A 23,112-nucleotide genomic window follows, 5' to 3' on the forward strand; every position below is an offset into this window, starting at 1 on the left:
CAATCAGATATTTCTTAGCAATCACGATTTTTATGTTTAAGACAAAGACATTTTCTTAATACAACAGAAAAATAGTACATGAGAAAAGAAACTGGTTATACGTTTAAACTATGCGTAAACAACGACATTACAAAAGCCGTTAGAATGTGTTATTACAAGTAGTATAAGTATTGTATTGCATAGTGCATAGTAAGTATTGTAAGATTTTGGTTGTTTTTGCACCAGAATTTTGGTATTTCCGACAGAAATCTTAGAAAAACTGTTGCACGAAAATACTTGGAACAAAATAAAATCCTTATTGCATTCTTTATTTCAGTTTAAAAAGCTGTTTTAGGAATCCTCCCTAAACAACTAAAACATTAAAAGATTCAAAGTCCCAACCCCCCAAAAAATTGGGGGATGTAGAGAAGCAGTTTATTTCAGGTGTTGTGCCGAAGTGTGTAATTAATCATATTTCCCAAATTTGGTCTGTAACTTTGCCGTCCAAAGGTAAAAACGCGTATATACAAGAAAAATCACTTTCCTAGTTAGATATACCACTGAATTCCGCTCAAAGAGGCAAATCGAATGCTGTATGGAAGAATGCCCTAATACAATGCCTGCAAAGATATTTCTGGTGAAAACACGCATCTGCCATAGACTTGATTTTGCTTGCGGACTCTTGCGCGCTGCGTCACAGCTCCATATATATCCTTCTGTTTACCTCAGAGTGACAGTTGCAATATTTGTGTTCTTTTCAAGGACAAGGGTGAGCAAAATCTTGCATCTGATACAGAAAAGGAAGTCTTCACGAAAAACAAAGCTCTAGTTGAGGTTGTGAGACGAGAAATTCAAAGAGATAAAAATATAACAGAGACAAAGATACACTACGGATTTGCAGAAGGTGATTTTGTTGCTAATCATGATTAGCAACAAACAAGTCTTTTTCTTGCTGCACCTTGTCTGTTTTAACAAAACTTTTGCCCCATTAGAAGCTACGAGGCAGAATCAAAATTTGTGCTTCTTGTCGAATGAGGCTTTACAAGGACGTGACGCACCTGATGTTGGTAGCTCGTATCTCAAGGTTGTCAGGATGAAATGTGAAGTGAAGCGATTTTATTCAATGCCGATAATTGTTGTATGCAGAATAAAAACGGGACCCTTTACAGTGAGTTTATAATACTTGTGAAGGTAGTGCCTGAATTTGGGAGGTGGGCCTGATAACATTGTCAATAAATATCTAGTGAAGGGTCACATCCATATGGCTGTAGACTCTCTGCATGGATTCATAGAGTCCAACCTACGAAATGCGATTTGAATGAAAAAAAAAAATGGAAGCATACCAAAACCGCGAGAATTTGCTTAGACGATTTTTGAAAGTGGAGTTCTATCAAATCTCCGTCCCTGGTGATGAAAAAAGTTGGAGTCAAAATCAAAAAATTTCTCAAGTGGGATTTGAGCACAATGAAATCCCACTTGTTTTACAACACATCACCAGATAGCGAAGAGGTCTTTAGATTTTGTGCTTAAAACATGTAAAAAAGTGATCGAAGAGGGTAAGCATCCCCTGGTTGAACATATAAACCGAGTGCGGAGTGAAGCCTGAGACAAAAGATGCAATATTGGCAAAGCTTGAGCCTTTCATGCCAGAAAATCGCAGGATTTTTTTGAAAGGTATGCCACCTGGTACACATTCCGTTGATTTACTGAAGAGTGTGGGCTACTGACATCTAATTATTCAATTTTTTGTGTTCTGAGATGACTTTCCTCTTATTTTCTGAATAAATAACTGAATCTCTATAGCTTGTCCGAATGGTAAAAACGTGTATTCGCAAATATAGGCCTACGTGGTTTTACCCGAGAGGGTTAATACAAGAACAAGAAGTACACCAGTGGTAAAACTCGTACATGACATTTAGCAGTGTCACCCGACTTTTGCACATATTTGAATTGCATAACTGGAAAGAATTCTGTCTAAAGCCAATCCTAACAACTTTTCCTTTAAATCCTGTGTTGCACAATGTGTGGGAAAAGTGCCACAGAACTTGAAAAACTTTAAACACGGTTTCCCCAAAATAATGAAAAGTGTATACCCGTTTTAACAATCGGACGGCCGAACTGTCCTCCCCTATTCTCGGAAAAGAGGATAATATCTGCGGAAATCACAACACATAATAAATCTACAAGTATGCAGGTTCTGCAGCAGTAGTAAACTGGAGGGTCGACAAAACAGCAAAAGAATATGCCTTGTAAAAACAGAAGAAAGAATAAAAAATCCAAAAATCTAATCTTAAGATTAGCTGGTACAAAATTAGATATAACACATAAGCATTAGAAGCAGTAAGAAAGATCGGTACTTGTATGGAATCTAGTACACACGCGAAATGTGAAGTTAGGTTAATGCTAATGAAATAAAACGAAATAAGATGAAAATATAATAGTTTAGAAACAAATTTGGTATATATTTTTGCACATTAGGGGGGGGGGGGGGTAAAGCATAGCATTAAATATGTAACCTAACCTAGCAACCTTTTTGGCCCCTTCAACCCAAAAAACCTAAGATTAAATAGTTTCCACGAAATGAAAAACAACTCACTAGCTAGCGGAAACCCGGTTTTGAATAGCATCTTTGACATTCTATACGCGTTTCTCTTCACGTGTGTACTAGATTCCATACAAGTACCGAAAAACCTCTAGAAGTAGCAAAATATAAATAACAATAAATTGAAGCAGACACGATTATCTTTTGAACGCATTTTTGGCGATGAAAAATAGAGATTAGAGGTTGATTCTTATTTCCCATCTCAGGGCGTATGAATCAAAACTCCATTTTCTTCTTTGTTAGTTTCAGATTTTTTCTTTAGTTGCAGGAGAGCAATTTGTAAGTTCGATCAGTGTCTTTGGTATGCAAACTTCAGAGGTCTATGCTTTTTTTCTTAAACCTGAGGTGTGCTTCCAAAAGCAATTATCATTAATGGTAATTAATTTTAGCATTATTTACGTTCCAAAACACCTGATAATAAAGAAAATGTTTTCATCTCTTTACATGTAAGAGCTGAAAGAACTAAAGTATTAGCCATATAAAGCATGAGTGCTGATAGGAAATTTCCAGAGGGGGGGGGGGAGCAAGAGCTACCAGAAGCTTTGATTTTACCAAGATCTAAATGGGGGCAATTCTCATTTTCCTGTTTTTCGCGTGTTATTAATAAGGGGTTAAATTTGTAGTGGAGTTATCTTATGAATAATAAATAATTAATGATGACTCGTTTCTGGAAGGCACCCTTGGTGAGCTTTTGTCAAAACATATTGTCAATATATTTTGTCAATATATTTATACATTTTTGAATTCAAACAATGTAGGCAACAATGCTCCTTTATGATATCCTATTCACAACCCATTCCTGGTGCCAGCTCTTCATTAGTACCATGGATATGAAAATAAAAATAATTATGCCCCCCGGGTCCATTTTAGTTCTATTCATACCCGAAAATGGCAATTTCCTTTTTTTCAAAATTATGAAGTTATTATGGCAGTGCCACATTTTCATCAGTGTTGGCACTTTAAACCATAAGACCGTAATTTAAACCGTAAGTAAATCTAAATAGATGAAATGACAACACTTTACTTCCCTAAAAATTCAACCGTAAACGATCTATTGCTTCCTAAGGACAGCTACACCTTCAAAGGAGAGATACACCTTCTTAAGCCATCTGGTGCAATATTTTTTTAGCGTTTTTTTTTCTGATTTTCATTAAGGCTTGTTTTCACAGTCAGTTATACAAGGAGCTTTTTTTCTATTAATGAACCAAACTATTTATTAAGCCCAACCATTGAAACCGGCTCGTGTTCATTTTCGTTTTTCAGTAACGCAAACCGCTATTATAAGAAAAAGAGATAAAAAGTAAATAAAACATCGTAATTTACAAAGGTTCGGGGGTATCTCTGATGAGCTGTATTACTAATATACGGTTGCTTGTTTGTTTATTTGAAGGTTATCTGTTTTTCTCTTGTAGTTCAGAGTCTATTAAATGGAATATTCTCTTGAAAATAGCGTTATACTGTTTTGTCTTATTAGATATCTGTACTTTTTAATAGCAACCTTGCCTGCACTCGACAATTCTTCTGGTATTAAGTTGAGCGCCTGTGTATCGTTCCTTAATACCGTCCAATCATGTAAGGTTTTGACTTCATTCGGAGACATATTTGTTGAAGTACCAACAAAAAGAAACAGGTCATTCTTTTTCAGATTCTTCTTCTGGTTATAAAAATTGTCTTGTTCTGTTTATAGCAGTTCCCATTTCCATTTTTCCCCATATTAGCTTGTGCTGACAATCTCGTTGTAACACGGTATAGTCTGTGTTCACTACCGCCACTTATTTCACTTCTAATGGTCAGGTGGTTTATGTTACAGTTAATTTTAATTTTTCTTATCTAATATAAGAAAAAAGAACTTATGAGATATCAGATCTTCCTTACCACGCTATTCTTCTTTTCTTAAATAATTAATTGGGACTAGGAATTTAGGTAGAAGAAAAATTAATGAAAATGAAGATTTTATATAGGAAAACTGAGCCGTAAATTGTTCTGAAAATTTTTATGTTTATTTATTATTACTAATATTTTGAACTTCTTAAGGTGTTGCTTACCTAAATTGTTCAAACTTTCATCATCCAATTTAGAGCGAGCTTTTGGGCCAGGTTGAGTCTCCAAGGTAAATGTTTCTTTACTTGAAGTCTTTGTCATCAACGACTTTCTCGGTGGTGGATTAGGCGGCGTTTCTTGCTTAAAAATTGCAGCAGTACGAGGATATACAGGTTTAGGGGTCACCGGGGTTTTCTCCAAGCTCTCAATTTTACGAACTCCATTCGTAAAAGGGGAGTGGCTTTCTGCAAGTGCGACACGTTCTTTAGAAGCTTGTGATGACCGGCTTCTTGCAACAGGTTGTCGATAGCCAACTTGCATTTCTGAATCTTGGACACCTGAGTTGCTTCGTGAATAAATCGGCCGTGGAATCGATGTTGAGCGTTTCATGGATGCTTCTGAGTCAGTACTGTCTTTACGACTCAGCAATCTGTCCTCATTCTTAAAAGAGGAAGTATAATTAGAGCGAGGAGATTTCTGTTGTAGAATAAGGCCTTTGCTTGAAGGTGTTCTAGAAATTCTACCAGGTACTTCCGCTCTTTCTGGCAAAACAGAAAAGGAATTTGTATGAACAATCGTTGCTACAACTGGTTGCTCATCTTCTTTTACCTCTGTGGTAGTTCGAACATTTTTGCCATTGTCTTTCTGATCTACCTCGTTTGAATCACTGTCAGTCTGAAACTTCGCTCCAAATTTGTAGTTTGTAACAGAATCAAGTAGCTCTTCCATTTGCTTTTGTGCAGATAAATAAGGGTCGTAGGCATTCTTCATTGACCTAAAAGACAAAAGCATTATTTTGGGGGTATTCAGCCAATTTCATTTCAGACCAAATTTGTTTATCCTAGTAAAAAAAAAACGGTCTCTTTTACCACATGTAAAATAAATTTGCAAATGCGATCAGTTCATTCAAATTCATTTTCTAACTGATCTAACAGATTTTCAATATTGCTATATTATTTATTTCTGAAGATTTAATAAGATAAGGTGGGTTGGATCTACTTGGTAGAAAAGGCGAACATTTAAGGATTAATGGTATACATCTTCCTTTCGTACACAGAAAAAGGTTCCTTAGAAGGCTTACGTCATGAAACACTTTCTAAAAGGAAATGCTGTGTAGTTTGTTATTTTTTAATACTAGAGCAATACAACTAGTGTTGCCATATCTGATCTGGTAACTTAACTATAAAATTTTGGCCCCTTGTGCCCCAGTAGCGGATAACCCGTACCTAAAAGTTTTGGGACTATGTTTCAAATCTGCCTGTCACAACCTTTTTTTCCTGTCAATATTTATCATCCAGTAGGCCTAAGACTTGTTTTTGTCGTTCTTATTTTTTATAACTGAAACCTACCCGAAGTACGTACGGTCTTATAAATTTATTACATAAATTAAAGGGGGAATTGTGAAATAAAAATAGGAGAATTAGATGAAAACAGAAGGGAAATTTTGGAAAACCATAAGCTCTCTGAGGGTCCTAACATACTACTCTGACTCTACTTACATGCTATCTTGAGAACCGAACTTCTTTGCTGTCAGCTTTTGTAATGATGGTAGTTTTTTCGTGTTGAAGAAAATAAGAATGAAGCTAAACAAGAAATGTCTTATATTGAGGAAAAGGAAGAAGTAAGATCCTGATTTGCCATGAGATTCATTAATATTCTATTGTAATATCGGCTGTCTAGTAGGGAAATACTTCAATTAAAGATAATCCAGGAATGACAACTATTATATAGGTTCATATCAAGAGTAAAAGTTTACTGAATAAAAAAAATTTTGGGAATAGCTCGAAACCCCTCAAAAATGGTGAAAGATCGAAATGAAAAAGCGACCATTAGAATCATCATGATAAAAAATCCTTCACTAGAGGTTTTGAGCCCCCATTTAAAAAAAGGGGAAATCACTTTATTGAGAGGGTAGCAGGCTATCGTAAGTTTTTAGAAGAAGAAGATTTTATTTTAATAAAAAAACATAACAAAAAAACATATACCCCCAAAACATAGCAAAGCTCGTAAAATTGTGTTTTAATAATAAAAAAAAAAAAAAAAAAAAAAAAAAAAAACATTTCCTCATCATAAAAAAAGAGATAAAGAAAAAAAACCTGGTTAAAGAAAAAAACAAAAAACATAACAAACATAAAGAAAACAAACGCTGGACAAGTGGGGCATGGAAGGCTATCCCAACATGGGTAACAAATATAAACAAAAAAAATAATAATAAAAAAATTTCTATTCCACCATCACAGGTCAATACATAATTTTAATATTTTCTTCCTTAGAACTGATATTTGCCGAAATGACTCAATTTGAATTCTATCTTTCAGCCTATATTTATTTGAAATAAATGGTATTTGGTATCTAATTGAAAATCTAGATCTTTCACAATTAACAAAGGGAATTCGATATGTTCCAGAACACCTAAGAGCCGAAGGAGGGGGCAGAATCAACAGAGATTTTTCATAAAAATAACTACTAGGATCATGTATTTTAAAATGCCATATTGATATATTAAGTTCTCTTATATGTTTCAGATCTAATAAATTCAAGAAAAGAAATAATGTTTCAGTTTCCGATGCATCTCTAAGTTTTGATGGACGATGTACAAAATTTCCAAGTATTCTCACTGCTTTATTTTGAAGGATCTGTAGGGGTTTTATATGCGTCCAAAAAGTATTTAAATAAATAATTGTGCAATAATTTAAATAAGGAGCAATCAAATAATGATAAATTATTTTTAAAATTCAAAATGGAAAAACATGTTGCAAACGATACGTAGACCCAATATTTTGCGAAATTTTCACCATTAAATGATCAATATGAGTTTGAAATGACAATAGGGGATCAATAAAAACTCTTAAATAACGATATGATTGAACTCTACGTATTTTATGCTCACCAACTAGAAGCTCCTGACATGAAATTTTTTTAGTAGCACGTTTTGAATGACCAAAAACCATAAATTCAGTCTTCTTAAAATTCGGTACTAATTAATTAGATACAAACCATCGATTAACTGAACTAACAGTGTTAAACAGATTTTGAATCAATGTAGATGAATCCTTCGCTTTAACAGAAACAGCTGTGTCATCTGCAAATAAAATTGCAAGACCATTATTTCCCTGCAAACATCGTGGAGATCATTAATATACATCAAAAATAAAAGCGGACCTAATACCGATCCTTGTGGGACACCAATATCTTCAAGATCATTTAAACTAGACAAATGTCCATCAACATCTACCACGATTTTACGTCCATAAAGGTATGATCTTATTATATCTAGTCCTTTCCCTCTTATACCGGAATTTTCCATTTTATCAAAAAGAATTTCATGGTTTAAAGTGTCAAATGCTTTTTTAAAATCATAAAAAAAAGTAGATACATGATAATTACTATCTAAGCAGTCATTTATTTCTAATACAAGAGCTGCAACTGCTTGTTCCGTCGAATGGCCTGCCCTAAATCCAAACTGATATTTGGTAAAAAAAATTATTTTATCTAGATAATTAGTAATCCTTCCTTTTAAAATTTTTTCCAATACTTTAGACAATGGTGATAAAATTGCAATAGGACGATAATTATTTGTATCAGATTTATCTCCTTTTTTATGCAATGTTATTACACGTACAATTTTCCATCTTTTAGGAAATGTACCTGAGAAAATACATAAATTTAAAATATGAAGCAATGGTTCAAAAATTTCACCTGCAATATTTTTTAGCAAATTAGTTGAAAGTTCATCATATCCCAATGAATTACCATTTTTTAAATTCTTAATAACCTTTTGAAATTCTGCAAAAGTAACCGGGGCCATAAATATGCTCGTATCTTCAGTGGGCGGTAGATATTTTTTATGCGACCTTGGGGAAGAAAGGTCAACTTCTCCTGAAACAACAGATGATCCAATACTAGCAAAATATTCACTAAACTTCTTAGCAACAGCTTGTGGTCCTCTAAATTCTTTACCATTAATATCAAATAACACTTCAGTGTGTAACAACTTTTTATTTCTTCCAATTTTATCTTTAATCAAACTCCAAGTTTTTCTAGGGGAATCAGAATTTCGAAAAGAATTTTCATAATAACGTCTTTCACTTACTCTAAGGATCCTTACCAGCATATTCTTATAATTTTTAAAACACGTTATATTTATTTCCGTGGGATATTTTATTCTAATTTTATATAAACGATTTTTCTCATTAATAGATCTCAAAAGTGATTCATTTATCCAAGGCTTTTTTGGGGTAAGTTTCTTTCCTCTCGGGCTTTTATATGGGCAAAAAAGATCAAGCTTTTCATTCATAATATAATAAAATTTATCTAATGATTGTTTCGGATCCTTCTCATCAATTACAGGACTCCAATTAACATCACCAAGCCCTTCTTTTAACCTTAACACATTTTTATGTGAAAAATCTCTATGCTTGGTTTGATTTTTTTTTATTATGCGGAAAATTTATAAGAAAATCAGACATAATTATACAGTGGTCAGATGAATCATCAGGAATAATAAATGTATTAACAGCACTATAAGGTGAAAAAATATTATCAATAAGTGAAAATGATGTATCAGCCATTCTAGAGGTCACAAAACATACGGGGTTTAGTCCATAAGATAGTGGGCCCTCCCAAAACTTCAAAATATTTCTATCTATTCTATTCTGATCTGCAGATAGGAGTTTCATTAAATCAATATTAAAATCACCCATAAGTAAATAAGGAGTATTAAGACTAGCTAATTTATCCAACATACTTTCAAAATGATTTTTAAATTCTATCTGGCTGGATGACGGAGTACGGTAAATAACTGCAATTAAAAGCTTCCGATTATTTGGAAAAGAGCATTCAACAACACAAGATCCAAAAATCATTTCAATATTCATTGGTAAAAAATCAATCCTTATACGTGCTGGTATGCAATTTTTAATCAAAACACCTAGACCCCCTTGTTTTTGTCTTTTCCGACCGATGTTAAAAAATTGGTAATCTTTTACATGTATATTTTCAATTGAAAAATCATCTAAAAAAGTTTCACATAGTCCTAATATATCTTTATCTGAATCCGACAAAAAAGTTTCAATCACATCCTGCGCAGTCCTCCAACCCCGGCAATTCCAAAACGACATCCTACTTGTATTTACATTTTTTCTTATCAGCTCATTCATAAATATATATTGATTTTTTGGGATATCAAAATTACTAGAAGTATCTTCATCATCACCAGCTACAATAGTTTGAAAAATTGACTGAAATGAAAGAGAATTCCGCTCAAATTCTTTTAACCTTGATGATGGAATTTCACGATTATCTCTATCCATTATCAAATATTAACCCCACTTTAAGAGAAACCAACCCATGCCCCAAATCACCAGCAAACCATAATAAAAAATAACAATAAAAAAAAAGAAAAAAAAAAAAAAGTAATCTCCATTCCAAGTCGTTTTCCCTCAGTACGACTAATCTGCGCAACTTTTAATTTAGAAACATAAATATCTTAATCAAAAACAAAAAACACAATTACTGTTTACAGGCCAAGTATAACTGAAAGCCAAGACCAATCCATAAGAGCTCTAATCACAACCCGGTACGCTCCGCACTGCGCTATACATTATACACCATTAATACTTTTTCTCATTTTGTTTTTTTTTACATTATTCCATCCACAACATATTTTTAAAAAAAAATGATAAAAAAACACGAGACAACATTACTTCATACCAATATGCTACCACAAACAAAAAACAAAGAAGTAAAAGCACAACAAAATAATAACTCAAAACCATATTAAAATAAAATAATTAATATAAATATAAATATGACAACCCGCTTAGCATTGCATAGGCACACCTCGAGGATTTATCGGCACTGACAATTCAGGAATCACGTCATTCACGGAGAAAGAAACACGCAGGCCATTTGACCGATCAAAACAAAGGAGAGGTGGAACCGATTTTGTTACCCATGCTTGAATACCACAATCAGCAAGCTCTGATCTTTTTTCAATCAGCCGTTTTCTAATATCTCTCACTGCCGTCGGAGCATCATCACTAAGATAAATATCTTTATGACCGCAAACAGTCTTTCCTTTAAGTTTTTTACTCTGTTTCAGAATCGTTATTTTTTTTTGTTTAGAACCAAAAATAAAATTAAAAAATAAACGCTCTTTTTTTACTTATGTAACAGCAAATTCTGGGGTCTCGTTTACACCTAGTCCTTCTTCACAAACAGTTTTGAAAATCGCTTTAGCTTCCTCTTTATTATCGCAAGTTACATTCCAAACCACTATATTTTTCTCATTCATTCTATACTCTCAATGCATTAACCGATTTTTCAACTGATTATTTTCTTCACGGAGAACCACTGACTCAGCTGTAACAACACTAATCTGTGATTTTACATTTATTATTTCATTCTCAGTAGCCGCCACATGGGTCTGGATCGTCAAAAATTGCTGCGATTGGCCAGATAGCGCTTCCTCAAGCGATTTGACCCGGGTTTCCAGAGATTTGAACTGGTCCGTGATACCGTCAAGCTTTTTTCCATTGTCTTTCACTATAGTTAGAATTTCAGAAAAGCTCCGAGCCAGCGTCGAAATTGACAAAGTTTCTCCCTCCTTAGGTGAAGATGACTAATAATCATTTTGATCCTCTTCGAATGAGACTTCTTTACGGTTTCTTTTATTTCGCCCCATGAATAAGCAGCAATTAAAAAAATGGACAAATAGTCTTACCTCAGCCGGCAACGATTGTTTACCCACGATGTTGCTAACGTGCAGTGCTTTTAGCCGTTTGGCACGGCAAACACCTTTTCCAACGTCGGTAATCAAAGGCTCTGTTTATAATGACTCAAATCCAATCCTCTTTTACTCCATGCAATTCTTCAGTTCAAAGCAATAATCACACACCAAAAAATTTTCTTTCATCAATTCAAAACATTAATCCCACAAGCTATTTCACTCTTCAGCCAAAACTACCGCAGGCACGGAGCGCCTAAGGTGTTACTCGTTCGGGGAATGAATCATGACTGAAGTTAATAGGGATATGTTTAATGGCTCATTTAAATTCTCTTGATCATTTCTACGTGTTTTTTGTTAATCCATCTTGATAATACCATGTGCCACATATGGGACTTTTTGGTGCCATTTCTCGGGAGCATGGAGTGTGGGAAGCTTAACAAGATTGCTATGATGATCTTCTTGGCCAAAAACTCTTGACCGGAGGTTTTCAATCTTCCCTTTTATATTCTCCCACTCCTAGTTTCTTATAAGTGAAAATTTAAAAAATAATTTTGAAAAAAAAAACTGAACAGCGAAAAATAATTTTAATCTAATTCAAAGCTAATTCAGAAATGATGATAAATACTGTTTACGCTTTTGCTAATAGTAAAAGTATTACGACAACATATCTTCCGAAAGTTTGAAAACGAGCTTGAAACCCTTATGTCTCTTTTTTTCCAGTGCTAACGAGGCACTGGACCATCGTACGGGTGTTGCAATGGTTAACCAAGCGAAACCTTCCCAATTATGGTTTTACTTCCCCCACTCCGTCAAGGTGTACATGATTTGGCCCTGGTTTTGACGTGAAACACAGGTCTATTATCTGGAGGCAAGGGGAGGGCACTAGCCTCCATGAATTTGGACATCTTTTTTATTTTAGCCTAGGTATTTTTCATAATAATATAATCTTACATGATCAGTTCTCTGAAAAATTTGCAGTCCAAGGAGCAAGATATAACGGAAGACTACTTTCTTATGAAAGGTTAAAAGTCTTCGTGACATTGCGGCAGGACAATTCAAATAATAATGACACGAATTTCTGTAAGTTATATTAACTTCACATCTAAAATTCTTCTAATGTCTTTCACTTTTCTAAATCCCAATATGTTTCACGTATACTTGAATCTTTTAGTTGCAACTTCACAAAGATGTCAATGATAATTAACCCCGTGGACATTTTATGTGACAAAATTGCACATTTTTTGTGGGCAAGTTAAAGAGAGGGGAGGGGGTAAAGCCTAAATTTCATGCCCTATTTCAATAAGAACTCATGTTGACTTCTTTAGTTTCATCATCTAAGCTAGACAAGGATCTTTTTGTAACATTTATTGCATATATTTACAAAACTTAAAACTGACAACAATTAATTTAAAAAAAAAGTTTTCTGATGGAGGCAAACAGCGAAGATTCAAAACGAACAAAAATAATTGCTTCGCAGTTTACGCAATATTATAAATACAAAAATAGCTCAAATAAACTGACTCGTGGTATTTCCATATGTTTATAGAATTCTGAAAAACAAATGCTTTACTGAAAACTGAACTTGGTTGAGTTTTTCAGAGAATTTAAACTCTTATGCTGAAAGTTATTGGTATCATGGCCGGTGAAAGAGTGTTGATAACCTCATGAATCACTTTTTTATTTTATTTTTGGGTAGATAAGGACCTTTCTACTCCTAACCTTGTGTTTTTAACCAGATTTGTGTTTTCATTATAAAGCTAGTTCTAGAGGTATGTGTTGTATAAACTGCAAAGCAACAATTTCTGTTCATTTGAAGTTTCAACTCCGAACTTTAATTCCATCAGGAAAAAGGGTTCTTTAATTAATACCTCCCATAGGATTATAGTTTTAAAATTTCTCTAAGAAATGGTTTTAATTTTTATCCTCGTCAGAAACAAATCTCTGTTTTTTAGAGTTTTTGGCACCGTATAGATTGTTGTTTAACCTTGTAATTAATCTTTTTTTTACACAATATTTAAAAAGGTACTAAATTCACTACTTGGGTGGAAATCAGAAAATATGGAAAAATTATTTCATGAGTAGGTAAATAAGTGGAGCCACCGGTTGAATGAAAAAAAAAGAATTCCTTCGCATAACACTAACCTTCAGGCCGTATATTAGACTAGAGCGAAGAAAAGCTGACACGGCCTTAGGAGCAAAACATGGAGAAAAGCTTCGCAGGTGGCATAAAAGAAAAAGCGCATGACAATCATAAAGACTCAATCAATCAGTAGTCGATTGTAAATTATTATGTTTATGATGGAAACATTGGATGAACCCCAAACAAGGCTGAACACAGGATACTGTATACTAAAAGATATTCTCTGAATGTGAGAAGCAGTAAATTTAGTACTAGGAAGCGTCATTTAAGGAAATGCTATAATCATCAAATAACTGTATTTTTACCAAGTAAGAAACATAGTTTTAAAAAAATACAGAAAAGTTTTCTGTATTCGCCGGTAATCTGATAAAATTACGTAAAAATAAATATCGTTTTTAATGTCTTGGTTAATCTTTAATAAGATTATCAATCTCCTTACTGCGATTACTACATTATGCTTAGGATGCAGATCCTAAATGCATTACCACACTGTTCGTCTGAATGCCAAGAAACTTTAGGAATTACGTGCTTGCAAAGGTTTTAGGCATTAATCCTCCCATAGCCCTTTTAATAACTTTTGTGCTGACTGAAATTAGGAACCCCTAAATACAAATACTTGACAGTTCTTTTCGTCCAAATGTCACATTCCTCAAATTTTTTGGATATTAATTACCTAACAACACCCGACGATAAGCCAAACGGGTAACCTAATTTTTCAAATAGCCTACATTTAAATCTAAAAATATGGTCGTGATCTTAAATGCGAGGAAAAATTTCCAGGGGGAATTTGGCACGGGAGAAAATTGTTGGGGGGGGGGGGGTAATTTCCTGTGGGATGAATTTCTGCGGGGGAATTTTTCCGTGGAGGAGTTTTCTACGGGGGAAAATTTTCTGAGGAGCATTGTCCGTTGGGGTAATTTTTGAAATTGTTTAGAATTTAAAAGTACGAGGGAATTTTTCATGGGAGGGGGAGAATTTTCCTTGAATTTTCTTTTTTTTAGATTGCAGCAAACGCGTGACGTTAAGTTAGCACTTTATATGCTTGACTACGTGGAAAGAGAAACCAAATTAGAAGCAAACAACAGAACAATATGATGGTGCAGTCGTGCAATGAACAATATTAACCTTGGATTAAAATAAAATATGTGTTAAACATCAAAAGCCTCAATGGTGCCGTAATGCGAAACCTTACTGGATGTTTTTATTTGAAAGATGTTCCATTGACATAGAAGATCTGAGGAACAGTGGATTATCATAAGTTGTACTGAAACCAGTATCATCTTGAGTACTTTCATCAAAACTCGTACCAAACATGCTACCAAATTCGCACGCAAATTTGACTTTACGTTTTAGCTGATTTGTGAAGTCGAGGTTTCTGAAATTAGTAATTTCAAGGTATATAATTTGACTTGGATAATAGCCCTTGTTCTAGCTATAATTGCTTTGTTCTAGCTACTATTTCGGCTATTTTGAACCAAAGTCACGGCAAAGGGAGGGGGCTTCAGAAACTTTTGCTACGAGACTGTTACCCAGGGTTGTGAAGTTGGAGTCGTGGAGTCGGAGGAACAGAAATAATGTAAGACCCTTTGGAGTCGGAATTATGGAAACACATAACGGCTGGAGTCAAGCCAAATACTCTTAAATACTACCAGTTTGCACCCCCCAGATAAAATTCAGTTTCTTCAAAAATCTTGCCTAAAAACTAAGATAAGCCTGCATAATTCAAGCATCCAGAGAAGCCAGTCAGTTTTCTTTAGTATATTTTTGTCTTGGTAATATATGGCTCATTTTTCAGTTTTCACTTGATTTGGGAAAATTGGCTTCAACTTTGCCCCCCCCCGGTTTTTGACAAAATCACGCCATTGCTTGCATGGCTTTCGATTTAAATTAGCTGAAAATTTTCACCAAGACAATCCACCACCAGCTTTTATTTACGTGAGTCAATTTCACCAGTAATCGTTGACCGCCGAGACGCTTTACTGATGAAAAGATGGATTCACAATGTGGATGGAAACAGCTAGTTGATAAACAATCTTGAATCAATTTTTTTATTAGACAGATAAAAAGGTGCAAACTGTAGAAAAGGGGCCCAAACAAACTTCATGTCAATGTGTCTACTTTTGTTTTCCTCCATCCCGAGAAACCCACCTGCCAGCTTCAGATCGAAGAGAGAGGGCAGAGTGACCCACCACACGCCAGACATCAGTGCCCAGCAGCACTAGATCCTCAGAACTAGTGCAAGCAAGAGAACTTGTTTCTCAACTGTCAGATTACTCCTCAAGTGACCTTTCTTGAACCACGATTGTAATTTTACATTTCCAGGGGGATTGACCTTGGCAGGCATAATTCTAACATCCATTATTGGCTTCAATCTATCTAATCTAGGCAGCGTTTTCCACAAAATTACCCTACCTCATTTTCAGTCACTGGGAAGGACGGTCTGTGACTCGATGGTGAATGAAGTTAGTAGTAGTAGGCCCCTATTTGTGCATACTACTCTCAGGGATACCAGGTTGTCATCAATACCCCCTAACAAAAGGATAGTACCGCAATTACACAGCTAAATATGTATTCAGTTTCTTAAATAAAAAAAAATAAAAACTACGTTGAAAAAAAAAGTATTATCATGGAGGAACAAAAAGCAAAAGGGAGATATTTTAAAGATGTGTGGACAGATAAACGCGGATGTATCAAAGCTGCTGACAAATTGATAAGTATTTAATTGAAATATGGAATTAGCGTTACGACTTCCAATATCGGGCGGTACTTAAATTCAACACTGAAAGATGTGAAAGAAATGAAAAATGAAGATAAGTCTAGATACAATATTAACATGTATTTCGGAAAACAAGATTAATTCTGAAAAGTTGTGTTACCAGCTAAAACATGCTAAATCTGCCAGCTTTTTTGAAGCTCTTTACATTAGTACCAATAGAAAACAACTACCAATAGTACCAATTGAAAACAACTCAGTGACGGCGAGTTTTTGAAAAACGTATTTGTAAGTTGTTCTGAACACTTATTTAAAGACTTTGAAAATTAAAAGCACATAAGAATTGAGAGCACTGTCTACTAAAGGGATTTATTCTGATTCGAATTTTATTTATCGTTTAAAGTCCCATAATTCTATGGCACGGTAATATAAACTGATTATTCACCTTCGGCTAAAAAACAATCAAGAATATTTTGAAAATTTCCAAAAAGATTTAAGCAAGATTAGCCTCTGAAGCGATAACCGGTTTCCCATACGAGTCAGCTTTACTCAGAACCTGAGGTGAACATGAAGGTTTTAGGGCCTGAAGAGTGCTTGGAGAGCAGAGGGTTCTATCAATTAAGGTAGTCAGGTGTCTAGAGACACCTCTCGCCGCCTACCCTACAAAAATATGTTTTGTCTTTAGCCTCCCCCCTCTCCAGCAGTAGCGTAATTTCGTCAAAATCCTTGGGGGGAGGACAAAGTCCGAGCCAATTTTCCCAAATCAAGTGAAAATGACAGAAACAACTAAAAATTAATTCATTTGGTACCATAAAGGTACTATAAAAGTACTATAAAGGTACTTTATAGTACTATATAGATAAATATGTACTAAAAAAACTGATGTTTCTGTTGATGCTTGAATTATACAGGTTTATCTTAATTTTGACAAGATTTTTGAAGAAAGTAAATTTCAGCTGGGGGAGGAACCAAAATAGGGGGATCTCCCCCCCCCCTTCCCCCCGCCCCATAGTAAATTACACTTTTGCTCTCCAGGAAACCGGAACACTATTTTAGCAATTATTCTTCAAAATATTTGAGTATAATTTTATTTATAGTTTAGAAAATCAACAGGTTGTTAGTAAAAATTATACAAAACAAAGTAAAAATCAGCTACTTTGGTCTCTAAGAGCTGAACCATTAAAAAGTCAGCACTTGCTCTCGCAGACTTGGCATCTGGAATGAATTGCTTGTGGTAATCATTCAGAAATGCCAGTCATTAGCCGTTAATAGTAACGTAGTCAAATTTAAAGTAACGTGAGGTGACTTCTAATGAATAGAAAATTACAAAAAGAATGTCCTCATTAGCAATTCTCTTGTTGACTTAATGATTTGGCCTGGCACAATCACATTTTTTTTCTAACTTTATCCATGCATCTGGAGTCTTCTCAGGCCAGAATATCGAGAAAAATTAAATTCCTACAAAGTTTGACGTTAAGCTAATGCATGGAAAGCAATCTAATAGAATGGAATGATTAAAGCAAAGATACATATATAAACCAAATAAACACAACGTTATTCGATGCTAAAATGACATCAATGAAAAAAAAAACTTATATAACAAATGTTATTAAAACGAAATTCAGGATTCTAAAACTAAATTCAGTTCCTTGAAAGTATTTCCAACTTTGTGCTTGAGTACTTCTAAACTCAAAGACTCAGTTTTTGGGGATATTATCAGGCAAAATTCGAATTAAGCACGTCTTTAGGTTGCAAATATAAGCGAAAGGCAAGTCTCGATTAAATAAGAAGTAGCAATCTTTATTTATCGGTGATTAACTTAGTTGCTATCAGTAACTTAGTGGCTGTACCACATTTTTTTCGGGGAGGGGGGAGGGTCAAAAAACTTTTAAAAACGCATCAAAAATTTGTTTATATTCATCTGTGTTACGTTTTTACCAGTCAGACAATTTTTTTCGGTGGGGGGGGGGGGGGGTAACCCCCTAGCCCCCCCCCCCCTGGTTACGACCTTGGTTGCTATTATTCTTCTGCGATTTGATCTAGATTATACCAATTTAGGGTTGAACAGCAACGCTAAATAGCAGATTTGTTTTCTTTTCTTTTTTTAAATTCTATTTTAGTATGTTATTACTCTTTTTAGTCTTATTATAATCTTTGACAAAAAGACTACCGCTTCAGCAACATACCGCTTACGAAACTGATTCGCTTATTACCAAAAATATACCTTTCATGGAATATGAATCAGAAACCTAATCTCAGAACAATTACTTCTGGCGAATGCATATGGTGTTAGTTTTTGAAGTTTGGTTTTCGAATTCGTAACTTTTTATAGTGTTATTTATTTTTCAATATAAATGATAGTGATTCAGCCTAGCAAGACTGGATTATTGTAAGAAAATTTCCAAGCAATATGGTAAGATTCACTAGTAGTTTGATTACGTGATTTTTGTTTTGAAATTCAGCGGGGCTAGCTTAGAACATTTCCCGGAGATTGGTGGACCTTGAAGTTTTATTTTGTCCCTGAAACCTTAAATTTTCGAAAAAGATAGTTTTTTCTTCTTTAATGAAAAACGGAGATTATGACTATCATTGAAAAGGGTTTCCGAATTTGGACTCAAAGATCTGACATCACTTTTTGTTACCGTATATTATCCGTTTGTTTAATATTATTTTTATATGTATGGCCTACAGAAATAGACTTGTAAAAATTTGGTTCACATGTAGGGAACCTTTAGGACCACTTTTCCCCACTCCCTTTCAAAACCTCAATATCTTTCGTATTTTTTCCCAAATTTCCTATTTGCCCTTATAGCTTCCCCACATTTGACTTTTTCTCCATTCTACATCTCATCGCCCCCAACGAGCCTGGTACAGCCCATAACATTTTCCCAAGTGTATCTAGAAAAGTTGTAATTACATTATAATCTTTTTTAATACAAAAAAAGCCAATCTAGTCTAAAAAAAATATTTGTACCACCCCTACTTGCCACGCTTAACACTTAAAACCCACTTCTATCGTCGCAAAATTATATCAATAAAAATTTAAAATAATTACATTCCATGAGCTAATAGAAAACTAATTAATAGAAACAATTAATATAGTCTAGGGTCGTATTCAGGATTTTGTTCTGAGGGTGGTTACTTTTTTTTTGGGGGGGGGGGGGGTTGTACAAAAAACTTTAAAAACGCAACAAAAATGTGTTTTTCTGCATTTTTATTGCATTTTTATTACATTTTTACGTGCCCAAAAAATATTTCGGGGGGGGGGGGATCAGACCCCCTATCCCTTCCCCTGAATACGGCCTAGGTGAAATCCCTTAGGATTTTTAAATATTGTTGGTGTTGATGGATCTTGAGCGTGAAAATGAAAAAATTTGAGGAATGAAAATGAAACCTGCAAATTTCATCGTTTAAGAAACGACTTAGATATTTTACAGTTTTTACTGCACTTTTATGCCTTTTTTAAGTGTAAAATATTTCTTGTTTACATATTAAGGTTTCATTTTTAATCTTCCAGCCCACTTAATGTTTCCGTTCACTGTTAGTAACACTTGGAACGACAAGCCTCGGTTCGTACCGATATCCCAGTCATATGAAACTCTACAGCTAATGAATACAAGTCCATTTCTGGGCTACGGTAACTCTAAAATAAATTCCCAAAAATTTTTGAACAAAATAATTCAGAAATAATTAAATAAGCTTAACTTAGAGTAGCAGCATTTTATACAACACTTAATTCTTTTTCAGACAGACTGAAAAATAGAGTTTACTAATAAGAGCTTACTTATTCCTTTCTTCTTTAACTCCAGAGTAGCTTTGACTGATGCTATTTTTGTTTCGAGTATCCAGCTGTATGCAACTGGCACTCATCATAGATTCCACTCCTTCTGGTTCTGATCTCTTTCCAGGGGAGAAAAGGTCAAGAACGGTCGGCCGAGCAGGATAGTTCACCCTTCGGGACAGCGTAGGCGATGCCAAAGACTTCGCTTTTATCCTAAAATATTGTATGTAAGTCTCAAAACCTCATTATCCAATGAGCCAATTGTCTCATTGAACCTCAGTTTACTCATTACTACTATCGCATTAATTTTGATAATTTCCCCTCTCCCCTATCATAACCAATAGCAGAAATGACAACAAATATCGCACTTTACGGCGAATAATGAGAAGAAAACCGTCTTTTCATTAAGGAAAGATTGATTATTTTAAAGAATTAATTAAAAAAAAACTTTTTCCACAAAATAAGTTCAAAGAAAAGTAAAGAACTCCATTAAACAAAAAATGAGCAAAAATAAAATCAAATAATCTACCAAGCTAGAAACTACCACAAATCAGCTTCGATAAATAAATGAAACCCAAAACGAACAGAAATTACAATAAATAACGGACTTAAACTCAAAACGAGCAGAAATTAACTTAGTTTGGGGACAAAACTCCTGTGCCTTCTCAAGAACAGAATATAATCTGTACTCTACTGAAAAAAAACAAATGAATATGCATTGTCAGTTTATTAAAATTATACTGATATTTAGTAATCAAAATTTTAATATTATTTGATTTATTAAAGTTATAAAAGTAAAAACATTTATATTTTTTTCAGTAAAGTGCAAATTCACAACATCTACTACAAAAACCTTATATACCCCCAGGGCATAACTTAAAACCCTTGCCCCGAGGATTGTGGGGGAGTGTCCTCCTCAAAAAGATATTTTCGTAGTTGATTTCTATGGAAATCAACTACGCTGAACAAAATGGCTATCTTAAACTTTTGATTGGAGGTGTTTGGGGGAATGATGGGCGTGGGGAGGCTAGTTGCCCTCCAATCATTTTCGACTATTAGAAAGGGCACTAGCCCTTTGAATTTCCAATCGAATGTGCCTTTTTTGAAGTTTCTACGACAACACTTTCTATAAAAACCTTATTAGCCCCCAGGGCATAACTTAAAAACCTTGCCCCGAGGGTTGTGGTGGAGTGTTTTCCTCAAAACGATATTTTCTATCTGGAAATCAACTACGCTGACAAAAATGGCTATCTCAAAATTTTGATTGGATGTGTTTGGGGGAATGATGGGCGTGAGGGACGGGGGGGGGCTAGTTGCCCTTCAATCACTTTCGACTAATTAAAAGGGTACTAGCCACTCCAATTTCCAATCGAATGAGGCCTTTTTGAAGTTTCTACCACAACTCCTTCGATACAAAACGCATGAGTATGAAAAAAAACACATTGTACCCACATCGTTCTTTACTTAGGCAACGCTAGCGCGCTGCCTATGAAAAGTTTTTCTTCAGTCACAGTATTTAATTATAAATATAGCGTGGCCAGTAATTGAGCGAAGGAAAGGAAAACTAATGCAAATTAATCCGCATGATAGCTCTGAACAGGAGGATCAATGTTGTTAAAATTTTTGAAAGTGATTTACCGCCATCTATACTATCGATAATTTGTCATCGAATAAACCTCAACACAGCATAGTGTGGGAAATTAAACACAAGACATCACAATGTGTACAACCAGGCATATTAGAACTTTGAAAAGTAATTATTACATAAAGCCCATCACATAAAATCCAACACGAAACAGTAATAACAGATTTGAATTCTCTCAGTGCCTCCAGTTCTACATATGACTAAGACTAGTCTTATTTTCCATAATAACTATTAAAATGCAAACACTTATATATAACGCTCAAAAGTACTCAAACCCTTAGGAAGAGAGATACTCTCGTAAAAAGAGAGATGGTAATTTGCGCTCGTTTTAAGTTTGGCTTAGTTGTAATTTCAGCCCGTTTAAAGTTAAATTCGACTTTGCATTTTTATGAAAAACTTTCTTTGTATTTTCTTTTAAATTTAATTTATGTTTTTTTTCAATTGACATAGCTTTTGTATACGTTAACAATAGTAATGATGGTTAATAAGTTGTATTAAAAATAACAGTCACTGTCTATAAATAGCAGAAATGTACTAGAAAACATGGGCGCCCATAAGCTGAATTCCAGGGGAGGGGGGGGCAAACCTGGTCTAATTGGCACTTTTAAGTCTATATAATAGAAATCTCAGAGCAAAAATGTAAAACTAAGGCAGCATCATTCAGCCCCTGCCCCCCCCCCCTTATGGGCGTCCATGCTAGTAAACAACTGCGATGTTTAGCAGTTGTTTACTAGTACTAGTCGTGTTGGGAGCAATCTTGTTATTAATAGTACTGACTAGAGACACTGTTGTCAACGCGGTACACTGTACCGTTTTTGGTACAATTTAGAAGTCCTGGTACATCGTTGGACATTGTAGAATGTCCATTCTACCTAATGTGGAATGTGGAATTTTTTTTTTGGTAGAATCTGAATTTTCCGGTACATTTTGGGTTTACTCGCTTCTTTTGGACTGGGAGGCCTGATAGCGTGTCGAAAATTTTACTTTAGTTAATTTTTCTAGGGATATTAGCAAAAGAAAAGGGATATACTAGCGCATTTTTCTCGTAAAAGAGTGAATAAAATAATTTCATAGCTATTCGTAAACGTTCCGAAACTGGGTTAATTAAATGTGCATACAGTTAGTGGTACAGTTTAATTAAACAGAATGATCAATTGGTGCTTAGACATTTAGCATATAAACAGTATTCAACATATTGTTAGTCAGGACTGGATATTTTTGTAAAGTAAGCTTGATTTTCCTTTACATAATTTAGGGGGCGCCAATTCTTAAAAATGTAGGGTTCAGGGGAAAGGATTTTTTCTATGAAGATACAAAAAATATATTTTTAAAATCTAACGGGGGCGTTTTACCCCTTTATAAAATAAAAATTCCAAACAAAGGTATTTTCTAAAACAAAAATTATTTGTCAAATTATAAGGAGTAATTATCCCCCCCCCCGTTTTGGCCCCTTTGGCTTGGTGAATTGAATTCAATTAATTA

General features: G+C 34.5%; 1 protein-coding gene across 3 annotated transcripts in view; it reads right to left on the bottom strand.

Annotated features, from left to right (window-relative positions):
* The window catches only part of LOC148945286 (uncharacterized), a 354,164-nt gene that overhangs the window by 3,291 nt on the left and 327,761 nt on the right, over nt 1–23,112 (bottom strand). For all 3 annotated transcript variants that reach the window (XM_089099445.1, XM_089099447.1, XM_089099446.1), the window contains exons 7-8: nt 19,989–20,198; nt 4,627–5,396 (exon numbers count right to left, since the gene is read on the bottom strand). In XM_089099445.1, coding sequence (XP_088955571.1) covers nt 4,627–5,396; nt 19,989–20,198 — 980 coding nt within the window. The remainder of the gene's footprint in view (nt 1–4,626; nt 5,397–19,988; nt 20,199–23,112) is intronic.

The sequence above is a fragment of the Artemia sp. Qi Xiang Cuo genome, chromosome 13 (genome assembly GCF_049724085.1).
Source record: "Artemia sp. Qi Xiang Cuo chromosome 13, ASM4972408v1, whole genome shotgun sequence".
NCBI lineage: Eukaryota > Metazoa > Arthropoda > Branchiopoda > Anostraca > Artemiidae > Artemia > Artemia sp. Qi Xiang Cuo.